The sequence below is a fragment of the Oryzias melastigma genome, linkage group LG9, assembly GCF_002922805.2.
Source record: "Oryzias melastigma strain HK-1 linkage group LG9, ASM292280v2, whole genome shotgun sequence".
NCBI lineage: Eukaryota > Metazoa > Chordata > Actinopteri > Beloniformes > Adrianichthyidae > Oryzias > Oryzias melastigma.
Genome location: NC_050520.1, coordinates 1,368,392 through 1,383,726, shown reverse-complemented (window position 1 = coordinate 1,383,726; position 15,335 = coordinate 1,368,392). Strand labels below are relative to the sequence as shown.

Genomic DNA, 15,335 nt, shown 5'->3' with positions numbered 1-15,335 from the left:
CTGAAAGACTTCCAGAGGGAAACCCAGACATGTTTGAACTACGAATGTGAGTTCCTGGACAGCTCGGTTTAATCGTTAACTTCCTTCTTCTGAGGACAAAACGTTGTAAAAATAATGCAAACCTGATGAGAAAAGTCATAAACATGGATGAAAATACTTTTTTTAAAGAATGTATTCTAAAAGATGCATTTAGAATCCTAACAGAAGTCAAAGACCTGCAATTCACAAAGAAGAAATTTTTTTTTTTTAGCAAATATTTGAGGAAAAATCACAAAATACGTTTTTTTTTTCTAGTGTTATTTATTGAATTATAAAAGTGGATCTGCTGGATTAAAATAGTGGCGGCTTCAATGCAAACACAGAAATATCCTGGTGAGAATTCCTGATGGGATAAAAGGTGAATTTTCTTTACCTGACACTGAGCAGCTCTGGGTCTGAATATCTGCACTTCTATATGAGGATGACAGCAGGAAGCAGCTTCACAGTGTGAGCTGTTTCTGTCACATCTGCACCTGGAGCACACCTGAACCGCCTGCTAACCAGCTCGAAGTACGAATAAGGGAGCATTTGCACCGGCAGATCAAAAAAATCATTCATGGAATTTTTATCATTTTCTTTTAAGGTGGGATTATATAAATTAACTTTTTCCAACTCTATTTAAAGCGATTAATAAATCTTTATCTGAAAATCATTGTTATATTCAATTGATTTAAAGATGAATGTGTGTTCTGTATGGATAGGTGGAAATATTAATGATGAGATGTGATTGAAAATAATAAATAAGATAATATTATTTTATTAGTTTTTTACTATAATTATGTATCGTCTTAGTCTTCCTTATCTTGTTTTATTTATTTATTTGAAATAAATCAATCAGAAAAATAACTAAAAATATTATTTATTGCAAAAAGATAAATTTAGCATCAAAACAGGAAAAAAAAGGAAAAAAATGAAATTCAATCTGTAAAAAAAATGATAACGTTTTAGACGTTTAAAATGTAGTATATAGTGAATAAATAAAGACTCACTTTTTTTTTCATCCATTTTTTAAAGTGTTCTCTGTGTTTAATTATTTATTTTTAATTTTTTGAGTGTAATTATGCCATTTTTAGCCAGAATTAAAAATGTCATTTTCTAGGACATAGTTTCTGCAGAGCGGCAGGAGTTCATTTGAAATTTTCCTGAGTTGTGGGCGAGACTGTTAGTGTGGAGTGACCCCGCCCCCTTTTCCCTCCCTGAGCTTTTAGCCCGCCCACATATTTTCCACGTCACAAATCTTTTTCAAACTGTATTTTTTTTATCTGCTCCTGATTTGCAAGCATTTGAATGAAAAGTTCTCAGAAATGAAATTTTGAGCTTAATTTTCTTTAAATATGTCATCAGAAAATACTACAAGAACATGATTTTTATCAGAGTGGGTCTTAGTAACCCGGTTTGGGTTTTCGGTTAAAGAAAAGATCCTCAGTTTAGTTAATTGATCTGGATTATCAGGAAAAACAAATTCTTTAATGGGGCAGCAGCGCCAAACTGGACCAGAACCAACTTGTTTCTGTCTTGCTGCAGGACCGAATTACCATTCATCCCCGTCCCGCCACATACTGACGGCGTCCAGCAGGTCGGCAGCACTGTGCGCTCACTTTGATCTCCGACTCCCCCCTCCCTGTCATGAAGAGCTCTGGCGGGGGCCCAATAGCACTTAATAATACCAGGAGGTGTTCCGGCCGCGCTCCTTCAGGTCACGCAGCGCGGACATCAAACCCACCAGAAAAAGGGGGCTTGTTAGGAGATAAAAAGTTTTCGACCCAATTTGGATTCTGCGTGGAGATACTCCGAGTTCTGCAGATGCAAGCATTCCCTTTATCTCCTCCTTCAAAAGGCAAAGACTTTCCCCGCTCCCAGATGAAAGGAGCTCCCGGAAATCCTTGATTTAACTTTTGGGAGTCTGTGCTGCAGAGTTGCACTCTGCCGTGGGGAGTTGCATCACGCAGAGCTGCGCACGGAGCCTGACGGGGTGTCACGCTGCAAGCATGACATCATGGAGGCTCCGGGGAAGCGAGAGAACGGCCACATGAGCTTGTTTACTTCTCCCTGTTGGTGTGGCTTTGATCTAATGGAGGTTGCTCTGGGGGAGGGAGGGAACTCCCCCTAGTGTCGTGAGGGGGAACTGTTGTTGAACGTGTCATTCCTGTGTGTCTGCAGGCGAAGAGAGCCGTGCAGCGGGGAGCCACCGCCGTCATCTTTGATGTCTCCGAGAATCCGGATGCCATCGATCAGGTTTGTGCACACCTAGAATTACCCAGGCGTCCCCGCCCCCGTCCCCAGCTCGTCTGGTTCCGCCCCCAGGAACGAGGACAAGCCGAGTGTGTGTTTGCACAAACAATGATCTTTCTATCTTTAGTCCCGGTGAAAAGCGCGCGGATCAGCCGCACTCATTCAACCATTTTAGGTCTTTCAGCCGCGGCGCTGAGCTGCTGTGTTTCTGAGGCCGCTGAAAATGGATATCCAGGTTCAGCTTTCACCAGACCGTGACCAAACTGGGCTGAGCTCATAATTGCACAGGTAGTGCTCATGACCTCACCTGCAGAGTTTGGGAGGGAAGACACTTCTGTTTCTCTGCCAATCTTTGTTTTGCACGTTGAAATAAGAGCGTCAAACCTGTGCAGAACTTTACTGTTTATTTATTTCAGAGCAACAAGTTTATGAAACTTTTAACTCTTTTTTCACTTTTGCAATCCTTTATCTTCAATTAATTTCCTTTTTTGAGCATTTAAATTTGTTTTTTCATTGTTCTGTACCTTTTTCCTGCATTTTAGCTTGCTATTAATCTTTATTCTTCATGAAACTTTTCTTTTCTTATGTGGCTGAGCAGTTTATAAAAGTTTCTCTGCATCATTTCAGTAAAAGTTTAACTTTTTTGCACCTGTTTACTACAGTTATGTTATGATTTAAGTGATCTTCTCAAAAGTTTTGGTAAATTCATAAAAGAAAAGAAAAAAATGCACAAATTTCACCTTTTATTTAGCTTTATGAACAGGAATTTGTGTAAAGAAGTTTTCTTCACTTTTTTACACATTTTTCAGTGGACCCAGAATAAAATAACTTCTTTTTTTTTACTTTTTTTTTCTGACCTCACTTTTTTGGCCATTTTAGCCTTTAGGGCTTCCACAAACGATTATTTTAATAGTTTATTATGATTATTTTAGTAGTAGACTACTGTATTTTCCACAGTACAAGTTGTGGGTTTTTATTCATAGTTTAGCCAGGTGTGCAAATTACACTCAGAAGCAATGTATTTATTTATTTATTTTAAAGACATTAATAATCTTTTTTATTTGTTATTTTCCCAGTAAACACTGGTTGTCTTTCAGCGGTTGTGGTTGTTTCCTCTAACGACCACTAGAGGGCGCTGCATCTGAGTATTTGCTACCGACAGCAACAGAAGAAGTGTCGTCCAAACAAACATGGTGGAGAATTTGATTGTTTTCCTCTTAAACTTTGATATTTTTCTTATACAGATCAAAAGATTAGTATCCTTGTATTTATTTATGTACTTTTCAGCTATGCTTGACTTTGGTAGATTTGTTCTGAAACGTCAGACTTTTCTCCCAAAAGTGCGATTTATACTCTTGTCTAGAGTGACTATATATGATTTTTATCTTCTTGATTTGACATTTTTTGTTTTTGCGATTTATACTCCGGAAAATACGGAAATCAGTGAATAATTTAAAATTATAAAATTATTATTTATAAATAAGGGGCGCCGCTCAGTGGACGCTTCCGCAGGGAACCTTGAACTGTCTTGTTCTTGGTTGTACCGAAAAACAATGAATTTCCCCCCAGGGGATTAATAAAGTATCTTGATTGATTGATAATTTGCTGATTAGTCGACTAATCTGATCAAACTGGATTTAAAATACTCATCCATCATTAGCTTTAAATTTGAAGTGTTTTTGCTGTATGCTCACTAAAGATACAGACAGTAGTTTATTAAACTTTTAATGAATCATTCGTCTCTTTCCTTCAATAGTTCCTGGTATTAAAACAAAACTTAAATCAAATGATGTTAGCATCTGAAATGAAAGAACTATTTTTCACTAAAGATTAAGTTTTGGTCTCAACTATAACACCAGAGCTGTCTTCAAAATGTCTTCAACTTCACTACACTCTGACTCTGGATAATTCCAAACCGTACGATGCAAAGTTAGCATTTCTGCATGTCTTGCAGAAAGACTGAGAGTAGATGTTCTTTCAGCAGAGAAATTTCACATTTACCTAAGAAGTTTGTGCTAATGTTAGCTTAGCTTAGCTAGGTAACATCACCGTAGTGCTGACACAGGCTCTGCCTTGCAGATGTTGCATTCGACACTTTCATCTTTTATTTATTTTATTTTATGTTTTCCACTTTCAAACCGTGGTAATGTGTTGTTATGGTACCTGAGTCTTCCTATAACTTCCTGTGATATCAGTACTGATCGGATTAGCGCTACTGTGAGTGTGCGTCAGAGACTGTAGCAGCATTAGAAAGCTCACACTATAGTCTTTAGATGCTAAAAAAAAACAAAAACGGCTAGTTCAATATTGAATTAGTTTTGAAATAGTCGTGACCAATTGACTAATTGTGTAGCCTGACGTGATCGGTGGCCAACAACTTTTTTAGGTTTTAATTTCAGCTTTTGTTCAGTTTTATTTATGAGCCGTTTTGCTTTTTCTTCCCTTGTAAATATTTCAATTATCAAAGAGGAAAAATGGTAAATTTATCAAACTTTCTGATCATTTTAGTTGTAGATTTCTCTTAATTTTAAACTTGTTGCAATTTTTAGCATTATTAAAGTCAGACTTTGATCATCTCTTGAGCTATTTTCAAAGTGTTCTCTTTAACTTTTTATTATGATTTTAGTGTTTTTTTTTTTGCCAAAATAAAAAAATCTTAGTTGTTTTTGTGGACATAGTTTCTGCAGAGCGGCAGGAGTTCAGTAGAAAGTCACACCTGAGTCGTGGGCGGGACTGTTTGTGCGGAATAAGCCCGCCCCCACTTCCTGTCATCCACCTGTCTTCACTCCACTGTCTCCCTCCAGCTTACAGCCCCACACAACCCCAACCTGACATTAGTGCAACAAAATATCAGAGCTATCCAGCCGAACAGTTTTGATCCAGATTCAGATGAGGAAAACAAAGACGTTCATGGACCTATTTGTCTGCAAGTGGAGCCCCAGACGTCACAAATCCGATCTTTTTCAAACTGCATTTTTTCATCTTCTCCTGATGATTTGAATAAAGAAATACTCTCAAATCCAGTTTTAATCTTAATTTCCTTGATATAAGTTCTCCAACATCAGAAAAATGCCCCAAGAACACGTTAAAAACACACATTTTCATTGGAGTGCATCTTTAATTTATCACTCTATGTACTTTTGCTCTTTTTTTCAAAGGAATAAATGATCAGCATCAGCAGAAGATACAAAGTTCTGCGTTCTTGTTCCTAAAGGAACAACAAAAAACTGAGAAGTCAAGAGGAAAAAGTGCAGAAAAGTTTCCAGACGCTGTGAGAATGTTTCCTCACAGAAGGCGTGTTGCTGTTTGATCTGCCATGAATCTGTGGCGGTGATGAAAGGCCGCTAATGCCTGATGACTTTCAAACCAAACATTCGCCGTAAGCCAACGACAAGAACGGGAACAGAAAGTCAAATAAATGAGGAGAAGCGTCTGGGTTCCCGCGGCCCTTCCCTCTCGTGTAATCTTCTGTGTGGAGAGGAAGGAGGCCGCCGCCGAGCGTCTTTGTGGCAGGAATTCTGCTCGCCACGCCAGGCCCGGACTTGCAGGCCTTTCTTCCCTCCGAGTCTCTGCGCCTCTTCTTCTCTGCTGCTGGGTCGTAAAGCGCGGAGCTGAGAGATAAAAGGGATTGCGCGCAGACCACATGAAAGGCAGCGCTTTGGCGGCTGTGTTAAATTCCCCCGAGAGGCTTTTCCAGTCAGAGCGGCCCGATCAGCACAGACAGGAGCCACAAGGCCGAGGGGCAGGGAGGGGGAGGAGCTTGCGAGCTATGAAAGGCCCCGGGCCAAAGTTAGGTGAACTTTTCGAAAGTTTGCCTTCTTGTTTTGCTCTAAACTCCTTCCCAAAAATGTGAAAGTGCGGCTGGGAGGTTCTGTTTTCATGAAGGAGAAGCTCCTCGTTCAGTCGGGAGATCAAACGGGTCCAGATCTGTACTTTTGAAACCAGAACACACAGAGTTTCTCTGGGAAAACGCCGCCTGGATGTCCTCTGGCTTTTCAAATTACAGATTCCAGCCTGCAGACAGAGACAGACTGAAGGATTGTTTTCTTCTCCAAATCTTTACGTTCCTGAAAGAGAAGCAGCCGCAGCTCAGAGGAACACCAGGAACCGCCGCCGCTTTAAGAACCTTTAGGATCAGAACCGCTCCACCTTTTAAAGCCCGGTGGTGACACATATTTATATATTTTAATAACTAGGTTATTTTTGTGGCAGTGCTCAGTGTCCATCTTTAAGTACAACCCAACCTTCTTTTTTTACAAATATTTGTCATTATACTGTCTAAAAACTCATGTTGTCATTTTTTTATTGCTAAAATTGAGATAAGTTTTGATGTTTTAGAACAAAAATCAAACCTGTTGCGATGAAATAAAAAAAGGAATAAATTTAACTTTGAGATTTCTTTTTCAAACAAAATAAACTGTTAAATAAACATGATAAATAGAAACGGATTAAAGACTTTAAAAAAGGAGTGATCAGAAAAAAGGATATGCATACATTTCTATATATTAAACGTGTAATAATTATTCACATGCTCAGTAGTTGGTGGTATTTATTTTCCTTTATTTGTTTTTTTTTGCATTCTTATTTATATTTTATATATTTTATTGCTGACTGTTTTTTGTAATTTTATACTGTTTTTATAATTGTGTTAATATTTACCAAATTTTACATTTATTTTTTAATATTAATTTATTTTGAAGCCTCTTGGTACCCCCAAAGTTGTTGTAAAGTGCTTTATAAATAAACCTTTATTCATTTCTTTAACATAAACACAAAATAATTAAAGAAAAAAAGCATCTTGGTACCAAAACAACATCACAAAATGAAGATTTTTGTACATTGACTTATAAGGATTCTCGATTTATAAATGATATACTTTTAAAACTTTCAGTTAGTATTTTTATGTCTAAAAATTCAGTCGAAGAATAACTAAACTATGATATATTTCAAGGATTTTTGTAATTTATTACAATTTTGTGCCATAACTTTTGGCATGTTTGTTTTAAACTAAAAAAATCAAACCTAAAAATATATTTTTTTTTATTTTCATGTTAAACTTTTGATAAAAACTGCATTAATAGCAGGTTGATATCATCCTTTGTCATTATAAACGTCATCGATGTGATCGGAAAACTCACCAATGAGTTCAGAGTTTATTTAGGGAAGATAAATGGATTTACAAACCTTCCTGATCCGCATTCGAATGAGGAAAAAAGCCTTTTATTAAATTAACTGGACTGAACTGCATTGTTCTAGAGACTAAAGACAAGATTTACTTAACTGCAAAGAAAAAAAAAATAGATTTAGCATTTGACAAAAATGTCCAAAACGTTTGGGCAATAACTCAGAAAACTGATCATAGAGAAAATACATTTCTCTCATTTTTCGGTCAGAGAAATAACGGACATGGTGGTGGCAGTGTGATGGTTTGAGTTTGATTGCACTTACAGAAACTGAATCATTTTACACTGATGGGTTTAATTCCTAAGAAAACATATTTCTCTGTTGGTTTTTGAGCTTAAGTTTAAGAGAAGTTTAGTTCTGGAGAAAACGGTTCCACGTCTGAATGGATCTAAAGATCAGAACAAAAGTTTTTTTCTTTACTGCTTCACGTCCTAAAACCAGTGATTTAAGTGGACAACAACAAGTGTTGTTACTCTCTTTTATGGAAGTCGAAACATAAATCCAGAGAATTCTGAATTGATCAATTAAAAAAAATGTTTTTCTCTGTGTGTGGACTTGGTATAATCCAGATAGTTACTTCATTTGTTCACATTCTCGTGCAAAGTTTACACTTTTCCTTGATTAACAAATTAATTTAAAACCTTTTGGGGGTTTTTTCTATCTCTATTACATTTTAGCAAAAATGTGTAAGCAAAAAAAGAATTGAAGTTAATTTTCACCTCAATGTTTGACTGAAAAACAACAACCTGCAGTGCATGCTGGGAGTGAGCCGATGGGTTCTTATGTTCTCCTGCTCTGTGCTCCTCAGCTGAACCAGGTCTCCGAGGATCCTCTGAAGCGGCCGGTGGTTTACGTCAAAGGCAACGACGCCGTCAAACTGATGAACATCGTCAACAAGCAGAAGGTGGCTCGAGCTCGGATCCAGCACCGCCCGCCCAGGGTAAGCTGTGCGGCCCAAACGTCCTTCCTGGACGTCAACGCCAGCAGGGTTTTGATGTTTGTATAGACGTGTGTTGAACTTCGACTTCAAAATAAAAGCCTCAATTAGGCCCCATTAATTCCCAAAAATTTCAGTAAATATTTTAAATAAGCTTGACATTAATTTACATTTTAAGGAGGTACATTTATTTTACGGTATTTTCATTTTTTTCACATTTGAGGACGTAAATATAATTTATATAGTTAACAGTATTTCTGTCAAATTCTGACTATAGTCGTTCCTTAAACGCATCGCCTTGTTATGACAATTATGTAAAGGTTTTTGGTCTCAGAAATGGACAAATAAATGTTTGTTTCTGCAGTTGCAGGATAAAAAAAACATTAATTTTCACTTTATAAATTCATAATTGATTCTAAGCCAGAAGAATCTTGGTTTTAAATCTTAAGTTTAAGTGTACAGAACTTAAATTCTTGGTTTAATATCGAGTCAGAAGTGCAGAGAAATTTCACCAAACTAGAAATCAGTAAAAATATTTCCCTTAGTTGTGGGTTTAAATCAGATTTATATGTATTTCTGAAGTTATTTTCTGAAAGATTATATTAAAAAAGTTATATTTCTACCTTCTTGTCTGTTTATTGTCACATTCTGTCTTCATGTTTTTATGTTTCTTGATTGTATGGATTTGGGACACAAACATTTTGGGGGAAAAATATAAATTAGTCTAATTTTTTTGGTGTTACTTCATTTTTTAAAATTAATTTGAACCTAAAATAGTCAGAGTTGTCACGTTTGTCTCAAACATGACTCTAAATTAGTTTCAGTCAATGAAAATATAGAGGTAGTAATGGACAGATTTGTTAGGAACCAATCAAAGGTGAACTGAAGGTCATGTGACATTCCGGTAACATAAGAAAAGACCAAGAAACTCGCAGGAAACTTGCGGAGTATCGAGTCAGGAAGAATTCTCGGTGATGCCTTCAGGGCAGCTCCGTCATGTGTCCGCTCAGAACAACACATCCACTATTTCTTCTGCTTTTTAGTTTATATTTTAGCATCAAAATTATCTTTCTCTAAGTCCAGATTTTAAAAAAAATTGATGTAGAAAAACCATAGAAAAACAGTCCAGAAAAAGAGGCGGGGCCTCTCATATGAGATGTTTCATTTTCTGTCAGCTAGGGTCAACGTGAGGTCATCCTAGAAAGCTAGACTGGATTTATTTTAGTCTGGACTAAATTAGATTAGTTTAAGGAAACAAAGGAGGACGTGTGAGTCTGAGATGCTGCGGCTCCATCCCTGTCGGAGTGTTGAAGACGTCTTCCTGTCTCCACAGCAGCCCACGGAGTACTTCGACATGGGCATCTTCCTGGCTTTCTTCGTGGTCGTCTCGCTAGTTTGCCTCATCCTGCTCATCAAGATCAAACTCAAGCAAAGGAGAAGCCAGGTGAGCGCAAATGCCAGAGCTCCGCCCAAAAACAGAGAAAAAGGTTTTATTTCTGCTCGTGAAGAAATCAACTCTTGAAGATCCTGGTGTTTCCTCAGTTAGGATTCTGCTGATTCTCCTCCTGTCAGGATTCTGTTTGGAAATGTCACCAACTCCTAAAAGTCCAACTATAAGTTTAATTAAACTTCACTTCACCTCCACATGTCTAGAACTGTTCTGTTCCTGTATCAGGCTGGTTTTTGACGACGAAATCTCAAAGTGGCAAATGTCACACAAAATCTCCTTTTAATCCTCAAGACTTTTATTTTGAAGACACAAATTGCCCGGGAGTAGATGTAGTCTTCCTGATCTTTTCAAAAATCAGATTTTTGTTATTGAATATGATAAAATGCTCAAAAATCCTTTTCTAACACCTTTAAGATGATCATCTTTTGATGTTTGTGTTTGCAGTCGTCTTTTAATTAGGATTAGAGCTGCTGCGATTGGTCGACTAATCGACTATTAAAATAGTTGACGACTAATTTAATTGTCAATTAGTCGTTACTTAATATTAAATGGAGTCGGAGTGTAGTAAAGTTCAACAAAGTAGTGAGCGTTCAGCACCAAAAAATCTACGTTTGTTATATTTGAGACAGAGGCTGAACGATTCATTAAAAATTTAGTAAACTATCGTCTTATTATCTTTATTTTTAGTTGGTTCAAAGCTAATGATGGTTAAGATGTATGTTTTACATCCACTTTGTGCATGACCCAATTAGTCGACTAATCAAAAAAATAATAATCTGGGATTAGTCGACTATTAAAATAATCGTTAATGGCAGCCCTAATTAGGATTATGACTTTTTTGCACGAATGAAAAAAAAATATTGTCATTTCCTTGGACAGTTTCTGCAGAACAGCAGGAGTTCATTAGAATTTGTCTATTAGCAGAACCCCTTAAAATGGATGTAACCCTCCAGAAGTCTCTATTTAAGGTAAATGTGTTAAAAGATCTATTTTGGTCACTTAAAATTGATCTTAGATGGATTTAGTTCCACATTTCAAACTAAAAAAGTTTGTTTTTGCTCTCTCAGTTGTGTGTCTGTGATGTTGTGTAGAAGCACAAACACCCTGTGGTGTGGTGCGGTGCAGGCCGGCCTCGGCGGCGTAAATAAAGAGCGGCTGAGAGGTTGTTTATGGGTCCGCATTCCCTCTGCCCGCAGAGCTCCATGAACAGGATGGCCAGCCAGGCGCTGGAAAAGATGGAGACCAGGAAGTTCAAGGCCAAAGGGAAAGTCCAGCGCGACAGCGGCTGCGGGGCGTCCGACTCGCTGAGCAGCAGCTCCACCTCCGACTGCGCCATCTGTCTGGAGAAGTACATCGACGGCGAGGTAAGGACAGGAACGAGGGCGCCGCTTCTTTAGCTTTTTGTGGGATTTTTCCACAAGGAACCCCCTGGTGATTAGCATCACCCGTTCCTCCACCTGTTTGGACTTTCAGCGCACCTGACCGCTAAGAGGAACCCAGAGGGAGCTGGGTTTGGACGGGGCTTCCTGTTGTCCCACCGTCGTCCTCTTTAATCCTCACTGTGAAAGAATGCGGCCCCGGTTGCTCATTTGCTGCAGGGACAAACCCGGCACCCCGGGGGACCGGCTCGGTTTGTGTTTTGCGGTTTTGTGTCTTTTTCTGGTAAGAAGCAGAAAGAAGGCGCCGTGATTCCACAGAGGAAGTGGCGACATAAAAGGCTGAATGGCATCAAAGCGATCTTTTTCTGGGTTTTTTTGGAGCAACAAAAGCTTTAGAGGAAAAAAAAAAAAAAGAAGCCAAAGATGAATCATATTAGGCCGCAGAGTGAAGCACAGACGTCAGAGAATGGCTTCCTAAAGCCAGAGCACTCCTGCTTTTGTGCCTTTGGTGTTCCTAATTGCCACTTCTCCATCTGACTGCAAACCGATGCTCCAACATCCACCTTCAAGTAGAAGCTTGTTGTTTGTTTAGCTCCAGAAAACATCTCTGCTGAGGCTGGAAGTTGTGTTTGGACCGACTCTGTTCCAGACCTGACAGCACTGAAACAGTTGTGAAGCTCTGCTGCCCTCTAGTGGACAAGTTTCAGAACCCAGAGTTCACTAATTAAACTCTTAACAACCAGAGTACTAGAAAAACATGCTGTCAAACTAAAACATTTTTCAAAAGCACCAAAAACTACAATTCCCTTCACGTTTGGTCTCATTGAAAAACTCCAAATGTCCTCTGTAAATACCAAAAGTTGTTCATTCGGTAGAGTTCAGTGGTTTGGAGATATTATGGTTTAGGAAGGTCCTTTACTGAGGACAAATTAGCATTAGTGATAGTCGGGAAACAAAAACAAATCAAACTAGATAAGTTGCATTACCTGCAATAGTGTGAATGCTTTTTGCTTAATTTGATCACTAAAGAGATTTACTGTAATTACTGAAGGGATTTGCTAAAAAATGCTAAAGCTATAGAGTAAACGCTTTTGCAAAATGCTACATTTGCTAAAGGATTTAAAGTTGCAGAAAATGCATCAAGAATTTCTTGAATAATCCCCAAAATTACATAAAATTTCAAAAAACGTAAAAAATACCAAAAGTACAAGCAAAAATGTCCTGAACGTTTTGATACCAAGATTACATACATTTCAAAAGTGCCCAGAGTTTAAAAAAAATTCCCGTTCATTTTCAACAGGGCTGAAAAATCACATAAATTGTGTAAAATCTTAAAAACCATAAAATTTTTTAATACCAAAGGTACAGGCAGTATCTCCTGAACATGCTGAGGTAATCCTGGTCTTCTGATCTGATCTGACAAATACCACAGCGATCCTCCAATAAACTAAAATATTGGTGATTCTGCCAGAAAATGTGGAAATAGTGTGAAGTCTAAAGCAGCCATTGACTTTAAATGGGATACAAGATCCGCCTAAACGTTCATTATTGAGAGTAAACTCACTGAGATCTTTTCGTGTTTTGTTCATGTCCGTCTCCTCCTCCTCTCAGGAGCTGCGGGTGATCCCCTGTGCTCACCGGTTTCACAAAAAGTGTGTGGACCCGTGGCTGCTGCAGCATCACACCTGCCCCCACTGCAGACACAACATCATAGGTGAGGTCCAGGCTCCGCCCTCACTCTTCACTCAGCTGATAACCGGTGTTTGACTGCTGCTTTGATTCCTGCGCAGAGCAAAAGAAGGGGAACCCGAGACCGGCGTGCATGGACCCTGCTAACGCGGTCCATAGCAGGCAGCGGGTGGTGCTGCCGGTCCACTATCCCGGCAGGGTGCATCGAGCCGGTCAGCTGACGGCGTACCCGACCAGAACCAGCATGGACCCCCACGGCAATCCCATCACCGTGCTGACTGTGGACCAGCACCCGGATCCTCAGGCGCCGTACGCTCCCCAGTCAATCATCCGGAGCTACCACCCCGCCCTTCATCTGGAGCACTCGCTCAACCCCCACCACTGTGGGCTGGAGCACCGGGGACCCCCCGCCTACCCCTCACAGCACCACGCTGCTTTTAAACGGCCCAAGTTCCACGGGCGAAACTTCTCCCGAGCGGCGTGCTTCTCGCAGTACGAGACGATGTACCAGCACTACTACTTTCAGGGGCTGTCCTTCCCCGAAGGCGCTCAGGGGCCGGCGGTGGCGGGGCAGCTCGGGGGTGCCATCCACAAGGGCCACCCCAGCAGGGCCTTTCAGCAGGGACTGATTTACCCCACCATGGTGCACATGGCGCCCGCCTCCTCTGCCAGGGTGGGCGACGGCGGCAGCGCGTCCGGCCTGAGCTGTTACCACGGCCACCGCTCGGTGTGCAGCGGCTACCTGGCGGACTGTCCGGGCAGCGACAGCAGCAGCAGCAGCTCGGGGCAGTGCCACTGCTCCTCCAGCGACTCCATGCTGGACTGCACCGAGGTCAGCAACCAGGGCGTGTACGGGAGCTGCTCCACCTTCCGCAGCTCGCTCAGCAGCGACTACGACCCCTACGTGTACCGGAGTAAGAGTCCCTGTCGGGGCTCTGCGGGGGAAGCGGCGGCGTGCGCCACGGTTCCTGTGGAAGACTCCTCGCCCAACGCACCTTTAGGACACGACTGCCTCCAGCTTCCCGCCGGGGCGTCGGGGTACAGCTCGGGGGACCACCTCTCCAACTGCAGTTTGGAGCCCAACTACAGCAGTCGCTCATCACTGGAACCCAGGGAGAACAGCAACACTAGCACTACCTCAGCCGTGGCTTCGGACGCCGCGGCCGACAGGAACAGGGGGCCACAGGAGGAGTCGGGGGAGCGCGGAGCCGCAGCCTGCAGCTGCTGCTTCGAGGTGGTTCCCCCCAGCGTCGAGTGCAGCGGGCAGGACCAAGCTGGGCCCCTCGCCTCGGGACGCTGTCACAGAGGGGTGGATTTTCCGAGCTCCGCCCCCCAGAACTTCTTTGAGCACATGTGTCCTTCCTCGGAACAGGTGAGCTATGAAGGGCTGCCTTGCTGCTTCTACAAAGAGATGAAGGTCCACAGGGCCTCCGCCGGACGCTACGCCGAGGACTACGCCGTCAACGTGCAGTACGCCGATCCCGAGAACTGCTCGGCGCAGGGCTGCTGTGAACTCAACCAGAGAATACCCATAATTCCTGAGGACACGGACTGTGAACTGGGCTCGGGGGCGGAGACTCAGAGCAGTTTATTGCCTGCCGGCGTCGGCGTGGAGGCGGAACTGCGGACAGGAGAGCAGCCCGAGCCCTCGGAGCGGTACTTGTCCTCGGCGCCGCTCAGAGGTCAGACGTACCTTCAGGAGGAGACCAGGGCCTTCTTCCCTCCTCAGCTTTCTGCAGGCCTCCCTACACTGGGGAGCAGTACCTAACCGGACCGGGGGGGTCTGCGTACTCCGGTCCAGAACACCAGAATGTGCGGTACCGCATCTGTCAATCGTTGAAACCCTCAGTTGCCTTCTTTCTAACTTTGCTCCTGGAGCACTGAATGTTTTCATCCTAGATTGTGTGGATTTCTACTGAAATGGCCTCTAGTCTCTAGATAGGAAAATGTATCGTGTTCATTCCTGTGGCCACAGAGTCCGGTGATGCTCTACAGAATCCGGTGATCCTGGCATCCGTTTGAAGATTGGGCTCGCTTTCTGGTTCTCACTTCTGGCTTTGAGTCGTGGTCTCGCTGGGCTGCAGGTGTTCCCCCACCCCGGGTCTATCTGCATCTCTGAAAGAACATTAAATGTCTCCACACGTCACCACTAATCAGAAAATATACTCCAGTTACGTAATTAAAGAAGTAAAAATTATTTTTTTTAGAACATGTCTTAAATGTATTAAATATTTACTTGTCTAAAAGCTTTGATGCTTTAATTTGAAACAAGACTTTGTTAATCCCCTTAAAATGTTGCGATTAGATTTGATTTGACCAAATCTGAATAATTTTGATCGACAAGTTCGCATTTTGACTCAGTTTTCCAGCAGACAGAATGCAATTTCATGACATTTAAAATAGTAAATAACATTGTTTTTCTATG

The 15,335-nt window shown here is 41.3% G+C and overlaps 1 protein-coding gene across 3 annotated transcripts in view; it reads left to right on the top strand.

Annotated features, from left to right (window-relative positions):
• Nucleotides 1-15,335, top strand: part of znrf3 (zinc and ring finger 3) — a 79,635-nt gene extending 64,300 nt beyond the window's left edge. Inside the window, exons 3-8 of one of the 3 annotated variants that reach the window (XM_024276006.2) lie at nucleotides 2,200-2,274; nucleotides 8,264-8,395; nucleotides 9,729-9,836; nucleotides 11,039-11,206; nucleotides 12,833-12,935; nucleotides 13,012-15,335. In XM_024276006.2, coding sequence (XP_024131774.1) covers nucleotides 2,200-2,274; nucleotides 8,264-8,395; nucleotides 9,729-9,836; nucleotides 11,039-11,206; nucleotides 12,833-12,935; nucleotides 13,012-14,678 — 2,253 coding nt within the window. In that variant the 3' untranslated portion in view covers nucleotides 14,679-15,335. Of the gene's footprint in view, nucleotides 1-2,199; nucleotides 2,275-8,263; nucleotides 8,396-9,725; nucleotides 9,837-11,038; nucleotides 11,207-12,832; nucleotides 12,936-13,011 lie in introns of all 3 variants that reach the window. The other 2 variants (XM_024276005.2, XM_036213406.1) reach the window with 2 other exon arrangements.